General features: G+C 35.5%; 5 protein-coding genes across 5 annotated transcripts; 3 read left to right on the top strand and 2 right to left on the bottom strand.

The window, feature by feature from the left end:
* The first annotated feature begins 286 nt into the window (after positions 1–286).
* LOC106366851 (probable UDP-3-O-acylglucosamine N-acyltransferase 1, mitochondrial) lies at positions 287–2,328 on the top strand. The gene is made up of 10 exons (XM_048740752.1): positions 287–519; positions 807–1,022; positions 1,105–1,181; positions 1,274–1,323; positions 1,405–1,469; positions 1,548–1,599; positions 1,691–1,761; positions 1,847–1,913; positions 1,987–2,058; positions 2,168–2,328. The coding sequence occupies exons 1-10, from the start codon at positions 365–367 to the stop codon at positions 2,231–2,233; spliced, it is 891 nt and encodes a 296-aa protein (XP_048596709.1). The 5' UTR covers positions 287–364; the 3' UTR covers positions 2,234–2,328.
* On the bottom strand, positions 2,211–3,079 carry LOC125578322 (NDR1/HIN1-like protein 26). Its single transcript, XM_048740753.1, has one exon. The coding sequence runs from the start codon at positions 3,077–3,079 to the stop codon at positions 2,384–2,386; it is 696 nt and encodes a 231-aa protein (XP_048596710.1). The 3' UTR covers positions 2,211–2,383.
* A 503-nt stretch (positions 3,080–3,582) lies between these two features.
* LOC106366849 (ubiquitin domain-containing protein 7SL RNA1) lies at positions 3,583–7,131 on the top strand. The gene has a single exon (XM_048740754.1). The coding sequence runs from the start codon at positions 5,106–5,108 to the stop codon at positions 5,724–5,726; it is 621 nt and encodes a 206-aa protein (XP_048596711.1). The 5' UTR covers positions 3,583–5,105; the 3' UTR covers positions 5,727–7,131.
* Positions 7,132–7,289: 158 nt separating this feature from the next.
* On the top strand, positions 7,290–8,873 carry LOC106366847 (polyubiquitin). The gene is made up of 2 exons (XM_013806517.3): positions 7,290–7,536; positions 7,816–8,873. Exon 2 carries the CDS (start codon positions 7,816–7,818, stop codon positions 8,731–8,733), a length of 918 nt encoding a protein of 305 aa, XP_013661971.1. The 5' UTR covers positions 7,290–7,536; the 3' UTR covers positions 8,734–8,873.
* Positions 8,874–10,491: 1,618 nt separating this feature from the next.
* Positions 10,492–11,622, bottom strand: LOC106363008. The gene has a single exon (XM_013802821.1). The coding sequence runs from the start codon at positions 11,620–11,622 to the stop codon at positions 10,492–10,494; it is 1,131 nt and encodes a 376-aa protein (XP_013658275.1).
* Positions 11,623–17,684: the final 6,062 nt, after the last annotated feature.

Below are 17,684 nucleotides of genomic sequence, written 5' to 3'. Positions count from 1 at the left end.
CAAAACTTTGGCGCCAGGTAGTAAAATTTTAAAATAATTAAAGTTGAAAGTTAAACAAATGAAATTTAGTACTGAAGCTTGTAAATTGGGCCGTTTGGGTGGTTAAATGATCAAATTAAAAGTTAATTAAAACTTAAAAGTAGACTGAAAATAAAGATTTTTTTTTTGTTGAGAAAACTAAAAATAAAGAGTTGAGAGGTACTACTAATCTTGAGATTAACATTTAAGTCCCTATAGTTTTAGTGTTCTTACAATAGACCCCATATAACCGTCGCCAATTATCTGAACCGAGATCTTCCGAACAAGCTTCTCTCTTTTTTCTTTTTTTTTCTGGTCGTGTCGCAAGCATTCTTCAGTTTCTTCTATGGCGACAAACTTGCGGAGACTTTTCTCAGTTTCCGCTCAAGGCGTCCTTTTGAAGAAGAAGCTACCAGGCTCTTTCTCTAGTTGCCGAAACTTATGCGTTTGCTCCGGTCAAACAACTGAGTCCATCACTGTTACTTCTTCTCCATGTGACGGGTGAGTCTCACTGCGAACTTATCCCTTTCTAAAACACGAGTTCTGCTGTGTTTGCATTTAGCTCATCTAGTTGCCGTGCACACCACGTGTTTGTGGGAATGTCGCTTTGAGAATATGTGGCGAAATTTTCTTCTGAGACCTCGCTTTGAGAATATGGCATTTAGATGGCGAATCATTTTTATGTCATACAGATTGATGCTGAATTTTTGTTAGTATTCTATGTAATTAATTAGTTGTTGATGATACTTCTTGTGTGTGTGTGTGTTTTTCTTTTGTAACTGTAAAAGATTAGAGACAAGTCTCGGAGGTGATGCTGACAAAGGGTTTCTAAGATGGCGAAATGGAGGAGGTACATACCATAGCTCGGCCGTAATTGATTCCTCGGCTCTGGTTGAGTTTGGAGCAGTAGTTCACGAAAAAGCTATATTGGGTGCAGAGGTTCACATAGGATCTAACACTGTTGTTGGATCATCAGTCAAAATTGATCACTCTACAAAGATTGGGTAACATCTTGGCTTTACACATCTCGCACATGTTATAGGAAAAATGTTGTAAGAATCTTTACTTGCTGGGTTTTGTCTACAGGTATAATGTTTCAGTTAGCAACTGTAGTATTGGTGAGTTATGTGTTATCCATAATGGAGTCTGCGTTGGCCAAGATGGTATGGACCAGCTCATTTAATTTCTGAGTGTAATTCAAAATGCTTTTCGTCCTTTATCTTCTGAGAATTGGGATTGCTCTTTGACTGTTCAGGATTTGGGTTTTACGTGGATGAACAAGGAAACATGGTGAAGAAGCCTCAAGTAAGATTGCTTTCGTGAATCTGAATAAACTATTTATAGCACTTTTCTCTTTAGTAATCCTTTGTTTCTTGTTCTCCTTAGGCTTTAAATGTGAAGATAGGGAATCGTGTGGAAATTGGAGCAAACACATGCATTGACCGGGGCAGGTAAGCAGAGACTATTTCCTTGAAAAAAACTCGTTTAACATTGTTCACTATCTCCATAATCATTACAAATCTATGCAGCTGGAGAGAAACAGTGATTGGGGATGATACTAAGATAGACAATTTAGTTCAGGTGCGTCTTAGATTTCTATCTTGTAACTCACCATAGATCCGGTGTAAAATGAGAATAAACATTATTATTTTTTCTTCTTCTTGTGATGCAGATAGGCCACAATGTGGTTATTGGCAAGTCTTGCTTGCTCTGTGGCCAAGTAGGCATAGCTGGTTCAGCAGAGTAAATGCTTCTAGCCCTGGAATCTGAATACCCTTTATAATTTCTATTGCATGACACTTTAGCTTTTGGACAATGTTTGTTGTAGGATCGGTGACTATGTAGTTTTAGGAGGACGTGTTGCAGTTCGAGACCATGTCTCAATTGTATCCAAGGTTAGTCCTCCTCTCAAGTTGATTAATTGTGCCCGCGCTTCATCTAATATCCGGTGTGGTTTTTGGTTAATAGGTTCGACTAGCTGCAAATAGTTGTGTTATCAAAAGCATTACCGAACCAGGGGACTTCGGTGGCTTTCCTGCTGTAAGCATCTCTCTGTGTCTGACTAAAACAAAAGCTAAAACAGAGCCAGACTCTGTTTTTTGCTTCTAAAAAACATTGTTTCTTCTTACAAAATTTGTTCTTATTGCAGGTACCAATTCATCAATGGAGAAGGCAGATTGTAGAAGCTAAGATTTTGAGCAAGAGGAAACCATAACTTAATACATTAACCAAACTCTTAGTTTCTGTGACCAAACACTATCTTATGTTTTCATACACTCTCAAATCCAAATTACAAGAATTTAAAATCAATCAAAAGGAAAAGTAAAATACAAAAGATAAAACAACAAATAACAAATCAATCAATCTAAGTGAAGTAGACAGGACACCGTTTATGGTTAAACTTGGGCATGATCAAACCGTCCGGTCCAACCACTATATTGCAATTAGCATGCATCCTGTGGTGCCTACTAATCCACCTAGACAGTTTAAACCGAATAACTGAAACTATATCAAGCCTAAACGTCACCGTGCCTAGAGCTCGATCGTTACTAAACTCAGTCCAACGGTTACTATTCACCGTTAAAGAAGCTCCTGTAAGAGTCCCACTCACTATCGTTGTGTTAGTCGGCTGCTGGAAAAACGGGCTTAGCAATGGGCTTGACCCGACCCGCTGATCTTTGTAGTAGATGAAACCGTCCATGGAATCAAAGAATACGCCCATGTGTTGGTTAGGGTTATAAATGGTTACGTTGAAAGCAACTCTTGCGTTCTCGAATCCCGTAGGCTGGTCGAGACCTTGGACCACGAAGTCTTGGATGTGGAACCGTGGTCGGTGAGGGCGTAAGCTGAGCCAGAGGATGAAACCAATGATGCCTATGAAGAATAGGACCAAGAGGAACATTGCGCAGATGAATTTGGATATTCGGGTTGAGAGACTTTCTTTGACCCGGTGAGCATAGTAGCTAGCTGAATGGTGACGCTTCATGGGTTGAGTTTGAGACCGGGGAGTTTGAGACCCGGGACTGGACCGGATCGGGATAGTTGTCCGGTCTGGTGTCATTTCGTGCTTTGAGTATACAAGGATGTTTTTTTTTGTTTGTATGGAAGGAAAGTTTGGAGTGTTTGGGGGTTATGTATGAAGAAGAAAAGTAAATAGTTCTTGAAGTGTATGGAGAAGAAAAGAATCAGGTTACGTAAAGTGAACACAATGCATGTAAACTTTTTTTTTGGTTAGTTTTTTTTTTTTTGGTTAGTTATTGCTTTATATATAGTTTTCAAGAGAATAATCGTATAAAGCCTCTGAAATACAACTTGTTAAAGCTGTTATATTTTAGTCATATACATATTAGTTCATGGTCCCATATGTTAATTTTTTTTTGCTAAAGTGTAACATTCGAGAATAGAAAATATAATGAACCAAAATTTACAAAAAAAAAAGCAAATAACAAAGTATTCAAAATGGGAGAATCAGTTGGGATTTGTTTCTTGTTCTTAGCCTCGTATGTCTATTTCTATAAAGCTAAGAAGCTCTTATATAGAAATAAAAAGAGTGAAGACCACCATCATTACGTTATGTTACAAATCATTATGTTATGATATATATATATTTTTTTGCAATACCACAGGTCCACAACAAACATAAATACGTGTAATTATGGAGTTCTTAATTTGTGTTGAATGTCTTGAATCATGGTAAAGCTGAGTCAAACACCATTATTACTCAAGATTCCATCCATCACATAACTAATTTGACAATATTATTTTTGACCAAATTCACAAAAATAATAATGTGCTATTTTGTGTAAATTAAATCCGCCACAAATAATTTATATAAATTTGGTACAAAATATTAAATATTAATGGATAAACTTATCCCTGCGATTTCAATTTTTCGAAACCGAACCAAACCGTTGATTTTTGGTTAACCGAAATTTTGAAAACCAATTACAAAATTAACCAAATAAATTTCGGTTCAGTTACCGGTTAATTTCAGTTTTCAATTTTATTTCTAAAAATAATTGATTTTTTGGTTTTCGGTTAATTATGGTCTAATTTTCTAAAAACATTAGACATTTTCGGTTAAAATCGGTTATTTTGGTTAAATTAGGCAAAATAACCGGAACCGAAAAACCGAACCGGAACCGAACCAAAATACCTGAAACCGGAACCGGACCAATACCCTCAAATATCCGAACGGTTCCTATATTTTTATATCTAAAATAACCGAACCGAACCGGAACCGAACCGAGAACCAAACGGATACCCGAATATATAAAAATATAATTATATATACATATAACATAACTAAATATATATTTTTAATTTAAAATTCTATTAAAAATATCTGAAAATAGTTGAAGATAACTAAATTATTATAAAGTATCCGAACTATCCGAAACTATCCGGATAGTTTTATCCGAAATATCTGAAATATCCAAAGTAGTCCGAAATATCCGAAATTTTTGTCTAAATCATTCTAATTATTTGATATTTTACCCTAAATAACCGATATTTTATCCAAATTATCTAAACTATCCGAACTATCCGAACCCGAACCGAATCCAAATGAGAACCGAACTTTTTTTGGATATTTTCTGGATCTTACATTTACTATCCGAACCGAACCCGAAACTATCCGAACCGAACCGAACCGAAAATATGTCAAGTACTAAATGAATACTCTAGCTCTTATCCGAACTACCCGAACCCCGAAATACTCGAACCGAACCGAACCGATACCCGAAATGCCCATGCCTATTTCGAACCATCCAAAAACCACAACACTTTAATGTAAACCAAGACAATAACTATAACAGAATTTTATTGCTGTCAAGAAAAAAACAAGTAAAAACAATGAAAATAAACTGAAGGATAATAGTAGCATTTTTGATATTAAGAAGGAAAAAGAAAAAAGCGAAAAGAAAAAAAAAAAACGGAAACCAAGAATCCATGAAAATAGGTCAGTCCAGTAGTTAACACATAATGAGGAAATTATCGTTACAAAAAATCCGAAATTGACGTTACGTTACTTTCCTCTTCATCCTCAGTCTCCATTGATCTTGAAACACCAGTTGATATATCACAATATGGATGTGTTCTTCGAGGTACAAAGAGGCCCAACGTTCTGCATTGAACTAGGTTACTGGGACACAGTGCTAGAGATCAAACAAAAGATCGAAAAGTATCAACGTATCCCTGTCTCCAAACAAACCCTTTTCTTCCAAGGCAAGGTTCTCCAAGATGATCACGACATCGAACAATGTGCCATTCTCAACAACTCTCATCTACAGATTATCAGCTCTTCACCAGGCACCGACCAACACCGCAACAGCAATCAAGTGCTCAAAACCGAGCAATCTCCACCGTCAAACTCAACAGAACCGATCATTAACGGTCAAGATTTGCCTGTGATGATGGCTAGGACCAACAACAACAATAACAACCCTAAGAAGCTGAGAGTGATGGTGCTGCCGAAAAGCGGGACAATGAAGATTCCGGTGGAGGTGAACGCGAGTGACAACGTGGGAGAGCTGAGGAAGGAGTTGGTTAAGATTCAACAGAGGTTTCAGATAAGTCTGCCGCAAGAAGGTTATTTCTTTATATACAAACAAAATGTGATGGAGGATGACCGGTCATTCCGGTGGCACCGTGTTGATCATGGTGATACGATTGAGATTTTCAACGGAAGTGTTTCTGGTGGTTCTTAGATCTGAACAACCTTCTCCTTCCTCCTCATAGCTTTGTTATTCAAGTTAACTTTTTGCTATCTTCCAAAATTATCTTTTGTTTTCACAGCTTTCTGCAACTAAAAGACATTACTAATAAGATAACATTTGATCTGAAAAACAGGAACTTGTTGTTATTGACCTACTTCTTGGTAAAATAGGTAAAATCATGCACGCTTCAATTTGAGCTTTGAATAGTGTTTGAAAAGGCTTTTCTATCGGATGATCTAATCGACAAACATTAGTTGTTTTATATAAAAAAGTTATTGATAATCTTTAGTTAAGAGGTATAAGATGAAAAGATTTTCAATCAAATGTAAAATATTTGGTCGAACAAAAAGGAAAAAAGCTTGTTCATGTCAAGGGAACTCGCTCCCAGAGATATTGGGATACTTTTTGTATCCACAAGCTAAAAAAGCTGGAACTTTGCGTGTGCTACAAGAAACAAATAGGTGCTGAACCTTTGAGGTTATTTTTTCAGAGTGAAGAAGAAAGAATCTTAACGAGGAGTGATAGTATTGGTCAAAAGATTATCTGTAGAACAGTCGCTGTTTTGAATGATAATCCATGGACTAATGTGTTCCGATTCAGGTATGTTCATGAAGAACAATCCAGGTGATGTAGGCACATGAAATGTAACGGAGCTATAGGTGATCATCTGGAAATTGAATCTAATGACTCCTCACAGTAATAATCTGCCAAATTCACATAAGCTGTTGTAGACAAGAACTTAGGACACATGTGTAACCAGATTACAAACTGAGCTATCTATTTAATAGAAACTGCTACACAGTGTAGCCTACACTTCTTGCCACTAACAATCTCAAGAACCAATACGTCTTGTCCAATCTAGCTTCCTCTTTCAGACGCATCTTTCGTACTTCTGTTTGGAAAAACAACATAAAGCCCCCTCCTGTCAGAAGTACTATCAACAAATAAAATCATTCGACAAGGCTTTCATTGACTGAATAAACCCGATATCTTAAATACGAGACAGGCCCAAACAAGGTCCGTTGATGTGTAAATTAACTTAAATATTTAGACCCATTTGCCAATTTGATACCAAAATCAAGCAAATATCCTTAACCACTAAAAAACAAAATTATTTTCAGGAAAAGTTCTTAATTTGAAACTCAAAACTAAAAACCCCATTTGCCAACTTGATACCACAATCATGGAAATATCCAAAACCACTAAAAAATCATAAACATTATGTTATTTTCAGGAAGATTCCATTATTTTTAAATTAATTAAAAACTCCACTTGCATTAAAAAGGAAAAATAAAGAAAAGAAAGATAATTGGCACGGTTCAATTATTGGCATTTTTAGCTCCACCGTTGATTTAAAATAAAAGAAAGATAATAATAGCATCGATCTTAACGATCCGTTAAATGACAACGTCGGCTTCTGTTACGGCCCGTTAAAAACTGTGGTTGTTGTGGAGTTAGTAAAGAAACGGCGTTAAAATAGTAAGCAGCCAACAAACGAGTCAGTGGGGTTATTTATCAACTCAAATATACTTTTCCTAAACCAAAAATCAAGGCAAAGAAAAGAAAAGATTATCTTTCCATTAAAAGGTTGCGTGTAGCTAACGCTCAATACGCGTCATTTTAACACGTGTCAAACTTTTATTCGCTATTACTTCACAGCCGTAGCTTTCTCGTGACCGAGTCTTCCTCATCCTCTTTGTATAAATCAAACCCTAAACACCTCTTCTCCTTCACAAATCGATAAACCAATCATTCTCAATTCTATAGCTCTCTCTCTCTCTCGCGAATTTACGAATCAAAGGTTAGATCCGTGTTTCTTCTTCTTCCGATCGCAATTACTCATCAGTTATTTGAATTTGATTCAATTTGTTGAGATTAGTCGATAGATCTCTTGTTGATTTTGATTATTGCGATTAAGGTTATATTATCGTTTCTTCTTCTTCGATTATCTGTTTTGTACCTATCGTATTGATCCTCTGTTCTTCGAATTTGAATCGGTTTGCGTATCGTTCGTGTTTGTATATTGAAGCGATCTCTTTGTTGTTTTCGCAATTGATCTTTGGCTTTTTGTGAATAACAGATGCAGATCTTCGTTAAGACTCTCACCGGAAAGACCATCACCCTTGAGGTGGAAAGCTCCGACACCATCGACAACGTTAAAGCCAAGATTCAGGACAAGGAGGGAATCCCCCCGGATCAGCAAAGGCTTATCTTCGCCGGAAAGCAACTCGAGGATGGACGTACTCTCGCTGATTACAACATCCAGAAGGAGTCGACCCTTCATCTCGTCCTCAGGCTCCGTGGTGGTATGCAGATCTTCGTTAAGACTCTTACTGGAAAGACGATCACACTCGAGGTGGAGAGCTCCGACACCATCGACAACGTTAAAGCTAAGATCCAAGACAAGGAGGGTATTCCTCCCGACCAGCAGCGTTTGATCTTTGCCGGCAAGCAGCTCGAGGACGGCAGAACCCTCGCTGATTACAATATCCAGAAGGAGTCCACTCTCCACTTGGTGTTGCGTCTACGTGGAGGTATGCAGATCTTTGTCAAGACCCTTACCGGCAAGACCATTACTCTAGAGGTGGAGAGTTCCGACACCATTGACAACGTCAAGGCTAAGATCCAGGACAAGGAAGGCATTCCTCCCGACCAGCAGAGGTTGATCTTTGCCGGCAAGCAGCTCGAGGATGGTCGTACCTTGGCTGACTACAACATTCAGAAGGAGTCGACTCTTCATTTGGTGTTGCGTCTGCGTGGTGGTATGCAGATCTTTGTGAAGACTCTTACCGGAAAGACCATCACACTTGAGGTGGAGAGCTCGGACACCATTGATAACGTCAAGGCCAAAATCCAAGACAAGGAAGGGATCCCTCCAGACCAGCAGCGTCTCATCTTCGCTGGCAAGCAGCTTGAGGATGGTCGCACCCTTGCCGACTACAACATTCAGAAGGAGTCAACCCTTCACTTGGTGTTGCGTCTCCGTGGTGGCTTTTAAGTCTTTGTCCTCTGTCGTATCATGAAACAACAATGTCTGCGTTTTTACTTCCGTTTTCTTTAAAACTTATCATGGTTGGTTTGTGTGTTTGAGGCGTTATAAAGCCTCTATTAAATAATTGATGACCTCTGTTTCCTATCTCTTTTAAGACCATTCGAATGTTTCCATGTCGACTCTATTCTTAAATGTTTGGTTACGTTGTAGATGCGGTGAAACTTGCTGTTTTGCTTAGCTGTTACTTCTGAAAGCATAGGGGTGTTTGTAGCTTGAAGTTGTCTTCAGAGGTAGGTGAGGTTTAGGGATATCCCACTCTGCACTTATTGGTCTTCTCTTCAAGGACCATTCAAGTGTAATGTGGCTGCTTATATTCAATAGCTTAAGAAGTTTAGTAATTTGGAAGATTCGTCATTCCAAAAGATGTTATCAATAGTGTCTTAGGTCTCGTCTCAGGTCTTTAATACGCAAAATTAAAATTGGTGAATAACAGAGGTTGGTCGAGTTTGCAGGTTAATGGCCGGGTCATTATTTTTGATCGACTGTTTTATATTGCTGTGGATTATTTCAGTAAAGAAAGAACTATCAAAGAATTCAGTGAGGTCTTGATTGAATGACGAAACCAAAACCAAAACAATGTTAAACCGAGGACCAGGCCCAACATATATGTGAATTAAATAAAGCTCAACTTCTACAAATTAATTCAATATAGATTAATGCATATTATACAACAAAAAGATTCGCTAGTTTTAATATAAACTACATTTTGATTGGCACAGATGTTTATTTTTGTTTTTGTATACGTTGATATTTGTTTTACATAATCAATGGTTTATTTTGTTAATATTTAATTGTATGACTTTTTAAATACAATAATTTAACTTATATATATTATTTAATAACTTTTATTTACAAGAAAAATATTTTTTTAATAGAGTTGATAAAGGTAAAATAAATACAAATTTAACTTATATATATTATTTAATAACTTTAATTTACAAGAAAAATATTTCTTTTTTTTTTTACCATAGACTATACTTTTTACTTTGATAAAATAAGAAAAATCAACAATAACTTTAAAAAAAAAAAAGAGTATCAGTACATGAGTTAGATCTACATCTTTTGTCTACAGCTCAGAGATAACGATAGAGGAAACACAACTAGGAACGAATTTCGGCACCATCAGAACTGTTTTTGTATTCTAAACTCAGTTTTGGTAATTTGGCAAATTAATAGAAAGGATTTTATTACAAAAATGTTTTAAACTATGAGATCAGCTTCCATATATATCCTCAGAGATCTTAAGTTTCTTCGCCTGACGGAGAAGGCCAAACAGGTGAGTCTAGAGAAGATGCATCATGCTCCTCCTCAATGGCGGCTTCAAAAGGATCTTTGTAACGCTTCATTAAAACTACATTTATTTAACTAATATATGGAACCCTATATATATACTCTCATGTTTGGTGTAGTAAGACAAGTTGGCTTTCCGATGTGGGACAACTAATGCATAGTAAGCTCGCCAAACCATATTCACTCACTCAAATCTTCAAAGCTATGGATCAAACTATCAGAAACAGAGATGCTCTGTGTAAAAACGTAACAATGTGTGTGTGTTCCCCATAGATTGAATATAGAACTATACAGAACTAACCAGTCATCACCAGTTGTATAGATTTTAAAGACAGAGAGAAAATGAAATAGAAACAGAATCTGAATGAATATGCGTAAAACATGAGAAACACACTTGGAATCCTCAAGTTATTCCTAGAAATGTTTAAGATGACATTTAAGTGGTAATGGGAAGAGAAGGCGAATCCTGCAAATCACTTTACCTTGTTCCTTCTTCTTAGCCAGCCTATACTCATCCATTACCCAAGTCACCTTAAGCTCGTTCACTTTATACTTCTCATCTGCCCAAAACTTGTAAACTGGTTCTGCTTCCCCCTTGACGCAGAACTTGAACAGCCTCTTGAACCCAAGAACCTTGTTTCTCTTCGAAGTGATCACTCTGTCTCGTCTCATGATCCTCCAGCAACCTCCATCGCATCCGTCTGTCCGACCAGAACTCTCCGTGCGGTTAACGAAGAAGTAGGGTCCCTCTTGTAGGTCGACGGAGCTCTGATCAGGATCCACGATCATCCACGGAGCTACACCGTACACTTGTTCGCTTGGGAGGAAATGGCTAGGCCAGTCGTTTCGAACATCCACACACATCTTCAGATGGTACGAGATGATCTCATCCCTTGGTGGATCCGGTACACAGAGATCCCACATCGGCAAGTTTTTGCGAGAAAAGGGTCTGATCCATTTAGGGAGAAACGAGAGATGCTTGGCGAGCAAGGTAGTAACCTCATGTTGTAGCAATTCCCTAATCGTGCAAATCACTTGATCTTGCTTCCATTTATCGACGAGCCTATACTCTTCCATCACCCAGATGATCTCTTCTTCTTCTTCCTGTTCCTTTGATCGTTTCTTGTTGTTTTCACAGAACTTGAGAATCTTCTTGAACCCTAGAATCCTCCCGGTCTCCTCGCACTTGATCAGTTTATCACGAGCCATGATCCTCCAGCAACCAGACGCACTTCCATCGGTCTTACCGCAAGAATCTGTTCTGCGTTTGACGAAGATGAAGTAGTGATCAGAGTTCGGAGCGTTGAAGGAACTCCATGGATTCAGGTTGTACACGTTTGCTTCTTCGTCTCGGAGAAAGTGGTCAGGCCATGATTTGCGGTTGTTGATCATCATCTTCAGATAGTACGAGACCATGATCTCGTCTTCTGGTTCGATTTGGTTTTCTTCTTGAGATAATATAGAGTAGTCGTCTCCCATGTCTTCTTGAGATACTATCGACTCATCTTCCATGTCTTCTTGAGATATTATCGACTGATCTTCCATGTCTTCTTCTTAGAAAAGTATGAAACTCGATTGAATATCAGAGATCTAGAGAGAAAAGCAAGAAGAACAAGAAGCAAAGCAGACTTTGTTTCTCTTGGGACGAAGAAGATGAAGAAGCAGAAGAGATGTGATATTTAGTTTTGTAGATGTGATTTATAGTTATACTAGTGTTTAGCCCCGTACTACGTACTACGTACGGGTAATAATTTCTTAAGTTTAAATCTTTAACATGTATTAACACTGCATTTTCTTGTTAAAATATACTAACATCACATAGAATTTAGATAATATATCTAGAAGAGTGTTAATGTGTATTTGCATAAATTCATACATCAAAGAATAAAAGAATTTTGAGAAGCAGAGAAAAATGGATTTGAATAAAAAGTAGTCATAATGCTCTATTGATTTTTATAGCTAAAATGATGAAGAGATGAAATGATTAAGAGAAAGAGAGAAGATAGATAAAAATTAGTTACTTGAAAATTATATAGAAAATAAAACAACTAAAACTGTGCCATGGAATTAGGGATAGTGGTCTCGTTGAGTTTTTTTTGTTAGGTAGTTATTTTTCTAAATAAATTAATTTTGTAAATGGCTTAGATTTTTAATCATGTAGATTATTAATTAATTTTTTTTTTGGAAAAATATAATCTACATGTCAAAATTTTGTTGGTTATGTGACTTGTGCTTTAGTATATAAGAGATGAAATATTGAACAAAATGAAACAATAAAATTATGATAAATTATAATGGGGTTTTTGCAAAATTGACCTACAACTTAAAGTCAAACACAAAACCAATCTCCTTTTTTTTTTGAAAATTGGTTTTACCCTATTCACCCCACAAGTTCATATAATTTACGAAAATACCATCAAATTTTTTTCTTTTTTTTTTGAAAATGACATTTTTACTCTCTCACCCTCATCATCTTCAAGTAATTACAAGATTGCCATTGTCATCAATACCACAACCACCAAGAACAACCAATTTGAAGCTCTTAATGCTCCCAAAATCGATTTACCCTTCTTCTTTTTCCATTCTTGTGAACTAAACACAACATATCTCTCACTTTCTCTCCACAATGAGCTAAAAAAACCCAAGATTTTGATTCTAAAATTTTTATGGTTCATAGAGTCATAGAAGCTAACGATTATGGGTGGGTAACTTTCGTTTGTGATTCTGTGTGCTTGGAGAAGCCTTATGTATGCTAAGAACTTATCTCACCAATTTAAGGTATGACATCGAGTTTTTTTCCAGATCTGTTCGTCAGATGACTTACTGGGAAGTCGTCTGGCTGTAGACGACTTACTTGGAAGTCGTCTGGCTGTAGACGACTTACCTGGAAGTCGTCTGGTCAACGCAGAGGTTATTTTTGCAATTGACTTTGAAATCTGTAACCTGAGACGACTGAAAGTTAAGTCGTCTACTATTGTTTGGTTTCAAAAAAAATTCCAAAGAACCTAGACGACTTACATTTCAGTCGTCATAGGTTAGTTTTGCATTTGACTGGATAATTTCAGAATTTTGACTTCCCCAGACGACTTACATTTCAGTCGTCTGGCGAAAATTAAAATAATAACATATTTTTTAAAGTAAACGACTTACAATTAAGTAGTCATAGGTTAGTTTTGCAATTGAAAAAAAAAACTTCAAGATTTAATTATACACAGACGACTTATAATTCAGTCGTCCACCAGACGACTTAATTGTAAGTCGTCCAGGATTTTTTTCCGAGATTCTGGTCAAACCTCGTAAATACTGGACGACTTACATTTCAGTCGTCTCGTGGACGACTGAATTATAAGTCGTCTGTATATAATTAAATTTGAAGTTTTTTTTTTCAATTGCAAAACTAACCTATGACGACTTAACTGTAAGTCGTCTACTTTTAAAAAAATATTATTATTTTAATTTTCACTAGACGACTGAAATGTAAGTCGTCCAAAAAGTGAAACTTCTGAAATAATCCAGTCAAATGCAAAACTAACCTCTGACGACTGAAATGTAAGTCGTCTAGCTTTTTTGGAGTTTTTTTTTAACCAAACAATAGTAGACGACTTAACTTTCAGTCGTCCGAAATAACAGATTTCAAAGTCAATTGCAAAAATAACCTTTGCGTTGACCAGACGACATATAGTTTAGTCGTCTAGACAACTTAGATTGAAGTCGTCCGCGTCTTCTCCACTAGTTTTTAAGTCTTCTACGTTAGTTTTTGAATAACTTGTATTTTTAAGAGTGATAAGTAACTTCAAGATATGTAAAACTCATATTTACAAAATATGTTCTCTCCCTTAGTTTTACTAAATTTGACTAAGTTTTTCAATGCAAACTTATAAAAATATGATATGCTTTGACTAGTTACTATTGTTTGTTTCCATCTCTTAAGTATTATTGTTATAGACAATAATGATGACTATTGTTATGAGTTGGAAGAAGGGTTAAAATGCTTCTTAAAATGTTGTATCAATATGAAGCTACCAACATTCTTGTTTATTAAGATGAGAAAAAGGCCATTGGAGTTTATTATTGCATATGAGAGATCCAAAGATAAGAAAAAGGCTACTGAAGTCTATTATTTCATTGATTTGTAAATGTGTAAACACATTGTTAGCACATTTAATACATCTTGGAAAATATTATTACTGATTTTACAAAAAATTCACAACTAAAAGAGTATACATGCAATTCACAAAACAGACCACAAACAAAACTATTATAGATCATTCATCTACAAAGACAAGCTTGAATTCCACTTGAGTAGACAAGACCAGACGACTTCTAAGAAGTCCAGACGACTTCTAGGAAGTTCAGACGACTTTGCCAGAAGACTTTTAGGAAGTTCAGACGACTTCCAGACGACTTTACAGGAAGTCCAGACGACCTTTAGGAAGTCCAGACGACTTCCAGACGACTTCCAGACGACTAACAAGTAAGTCGTCCCAGAAGTCTTCCAGATCTGAAAAACCTGCATATTAAATCCAGATCTGAAAAACCTGCATATTCAAAAACGTTCAAATAGCTTAAAAACAGAAAAAAATGAGTGGAAGATTAGATAAATCTACCTTTACAGAACACACAAAAATACATATCTAAAAATAATAGATCTACCTTTAAATTAGTGGAAGATGAGTACCATCTAATTAAAAACCTGCAAAAAAAAATAGATTAGTAAGAAAGACATGAGACAAAATTGAAAAATTCATATAAAGTTTGGTGTTTTCAAGTCAAAGAGATTAGAGTGGGTTTTGAGAGTTTTAGTTTGGGAAAAAAGTAAGAACTTTATACAACAAGAAGTTACCAAATGAAGAAAAATCAGACATAAGAACTTACCAAAACGCTCAGAAAAATCCAGACGACTTCCTGGAAGTCCAGACGACTTCCTGGAAGTCCAGACGACTTCCTGGAAGTCCAGACGACTTTGTCAGAAGACTTCCTGGAAGTCCAGACGACTTTGTCAGAAGACTTCCAAGAAGTCCAGACGACTAACAGGTAAGTCGTTCCAGAAGTCTTCCAGATCTGAGAAACCTGCACATCAAATCCAAATCTGAAAAACCTGCATATCCAAAAACGTTCAAATGACTTAAAAATAGAGAAAATGAGTGGAATATTAGATAAATCTACATTTATAGAACACACAAAAATACATATCTAAAATTAATAGATCTACCTCTAAATTAGTGGAAGATGAGTACCATTTGATTAAAAACCTGCAAAAGAGATAGATTAGTAAAAAATACATGAGACAAAACTGAAAAATTCATATAAAGTTTGGTGTTTTCAAGTCAAAGAGATTAGAGAGAGGTTGGAGAGTTTTAGAATGATGAACATTATATTTTTGTTGCACCCATTTGAGAGGAGGAGAGAGAATGTGTAAATTTTTCCTTATATAGGGAGACAAAAAATCCAATTAGGTTAAATATTTTTGACTCAGACGACTTCCTGGACGACTTACATTTCAGTCGTCTGGTGAAGAAATTAAAACAGACGACTTACATGTAAGTCGTCCAGAAGAGTTTAATATTTTTAGCGGGAAATTAAATATTTTTAGCGGGAAACTAAAATAGAAGACTTTCCAGACGACTTACAAGTAAGTCGTCTGGTTTAAATTATTTAAGCGGGAAAATAATTTTTTAAAAAAATTTTAGGCGGGAATATTTGGACGACTTACATGTAAGTCGTCTGTTTTAATTTTTTCACCAGACGACTGAAATGTAAGTCGTCCGAGTAAAATGATCCGGTTAGGTTAAAACGTACATTGGTAAAATATAAGGTTCGGTACGATGTGGACGACTGAAATATACGTTGTCCGGGTAAATTATTCAACAGACGACTGAAATATAAGTCGTCCACGCCCTAAACATAACCCCTAAACTTAATTATCTAATAAACACTTCATAAAACCAAATCAAACTTGAAAAATGTTTACTATACACAGAAATAAACACATATAGGTGAAAACTAATTTTTGAAAAAAACATTTTAGTTTTCCAAAATCTAACCCTAACAATACATACAATACTACAACATATGTTTGCCAAACTCCTAAACCAAAGTATTTCATGATTCACTACTTCCACTCATCTATCTTCAAAACAAATCAATTTTATCATATCTTAATTTATATCAGTTAAAACTGTTTAAAATTACTTGATTTTTATTTTTTACGCATCAAAATATTTTTTTACAAGATTTATAAATTATTTTTAAATAAACTGGTACCAGACGACTTACACTTCAGTCGTCCAGACGACTTCCAACATCTCAGACGACTCAGACGACCACATAAAAATGGCTTCTGTTTTTTTGTTTGGTCACAAAGGGCTGAGCTGTAATTTCACTAGGCTTTTAGGTTAGGTTTGCATTTGATTCAAGTTTGGGTATAGGTTTGGGATTAAAATCAAGTTTTAGGTTAGTTTTGGCAAAAACCCCAATTATAATTTAATTGAAAATGTTTTGATATAAAAATTGCAGCTAGGTAAAATTCTGATAAAACAATCAAAGAATTCTATTTAAACAGAATAAAAAGAAGTTCTTAAACAGATTTTCTCATACCATGATTTAAATCCAGTCGTGTTTACCTTTTTCTATAAGAATAACTTGTCATGCTGAGAATAACTTTAGGCTTCTGGTAGTAATATTGTGTGAAAGAAAGCTCTGTTTTTCACCATTTTGTGAAAGTTTAAACTGCAAAACAGAGGTATACTATGATCAAATCCTCAACTTTGAATCATGCAGAAAAATATAATAGAATAGTGTTCGGAAAAAGAGAAGAAATGAATTTAAATAATTTTTGCCAAATTCGAAAACAAAATAAAATTACCAAGAAGATGAAACTGTGGAGACGAAGAAGAGAAAAAAAAAGGTTCTCTTCTCTGCTGTGTATTCTTAGGCCAAAAAGTGAAACAAATAAAAGAATATTTAAAAGTAAAAACCGTAACTGAATGTTTTATAAGAGGTGAAGCAGTTGACATTGAGAGGGAAGGATTTACGAAAGTCATTTTGGAAAGTGGTTTTGTAAAAAATAGGGATTCTTGTTTTGCACTTACATAAATATTTGAAATCAACTGAACGTAGTATACTTTTGATTTTTTTTTTAAATGACATTTTGAATTTTTTTTGAGAAAATTAAATAGTTTGAGATCATGCCATGAGAATAGGGATCGTGGAGTTCTTTATAGAAACTGTTATTTTTAAACAGTTTGATTTTTAATAGATTTATATTTTAATTATTATGTTGATAATTAATTAGCTTTTCTTGATTTTTTTATTGATTCACATGATTCATCCGTGTATGAGGAATTCATAAAATGTTGGTTATTTGAAATTGTGAAACTTCCATATTTTGATGAACAAAACATGTGATTGCTTTTCTGTATTTTTCAAATCATTTTTTTTTTTAAATTCCACGTGTCAAAGTTTGATTCGTTAGGCGACTTGCGTTTTAGTATATAAGGGATAGTTGTTACCGACTTGACTACCGTTATCTCTCTCTCTCTCCCTCTCCTTTTTTTTTTTGAATTGAAACCGTTATCTCTCTCACGAATACTTACAATAATTTTCTG

This window comes from Brassica napus, chromosome A9, assembly GCF_020379485.1.
Source record: "Brassica napus cultivar Da-Ae chromosome A9, Da-Ae, whole genome shotgun sequence".
In the NCBI taxonomy this organism is placed as follows: domain Eukaryota; kingdom Viridiplantae; phylum Streptophyta; class Magnoliopsida; order Brassicales; family Brassicaceae; genus Brassica; species Brassica napus.
The sequence above is the reverse complement of the archived record's forward strand: the minus strand, read 5'-3'. Positions and strand labels throughout refer to the sequence as shown.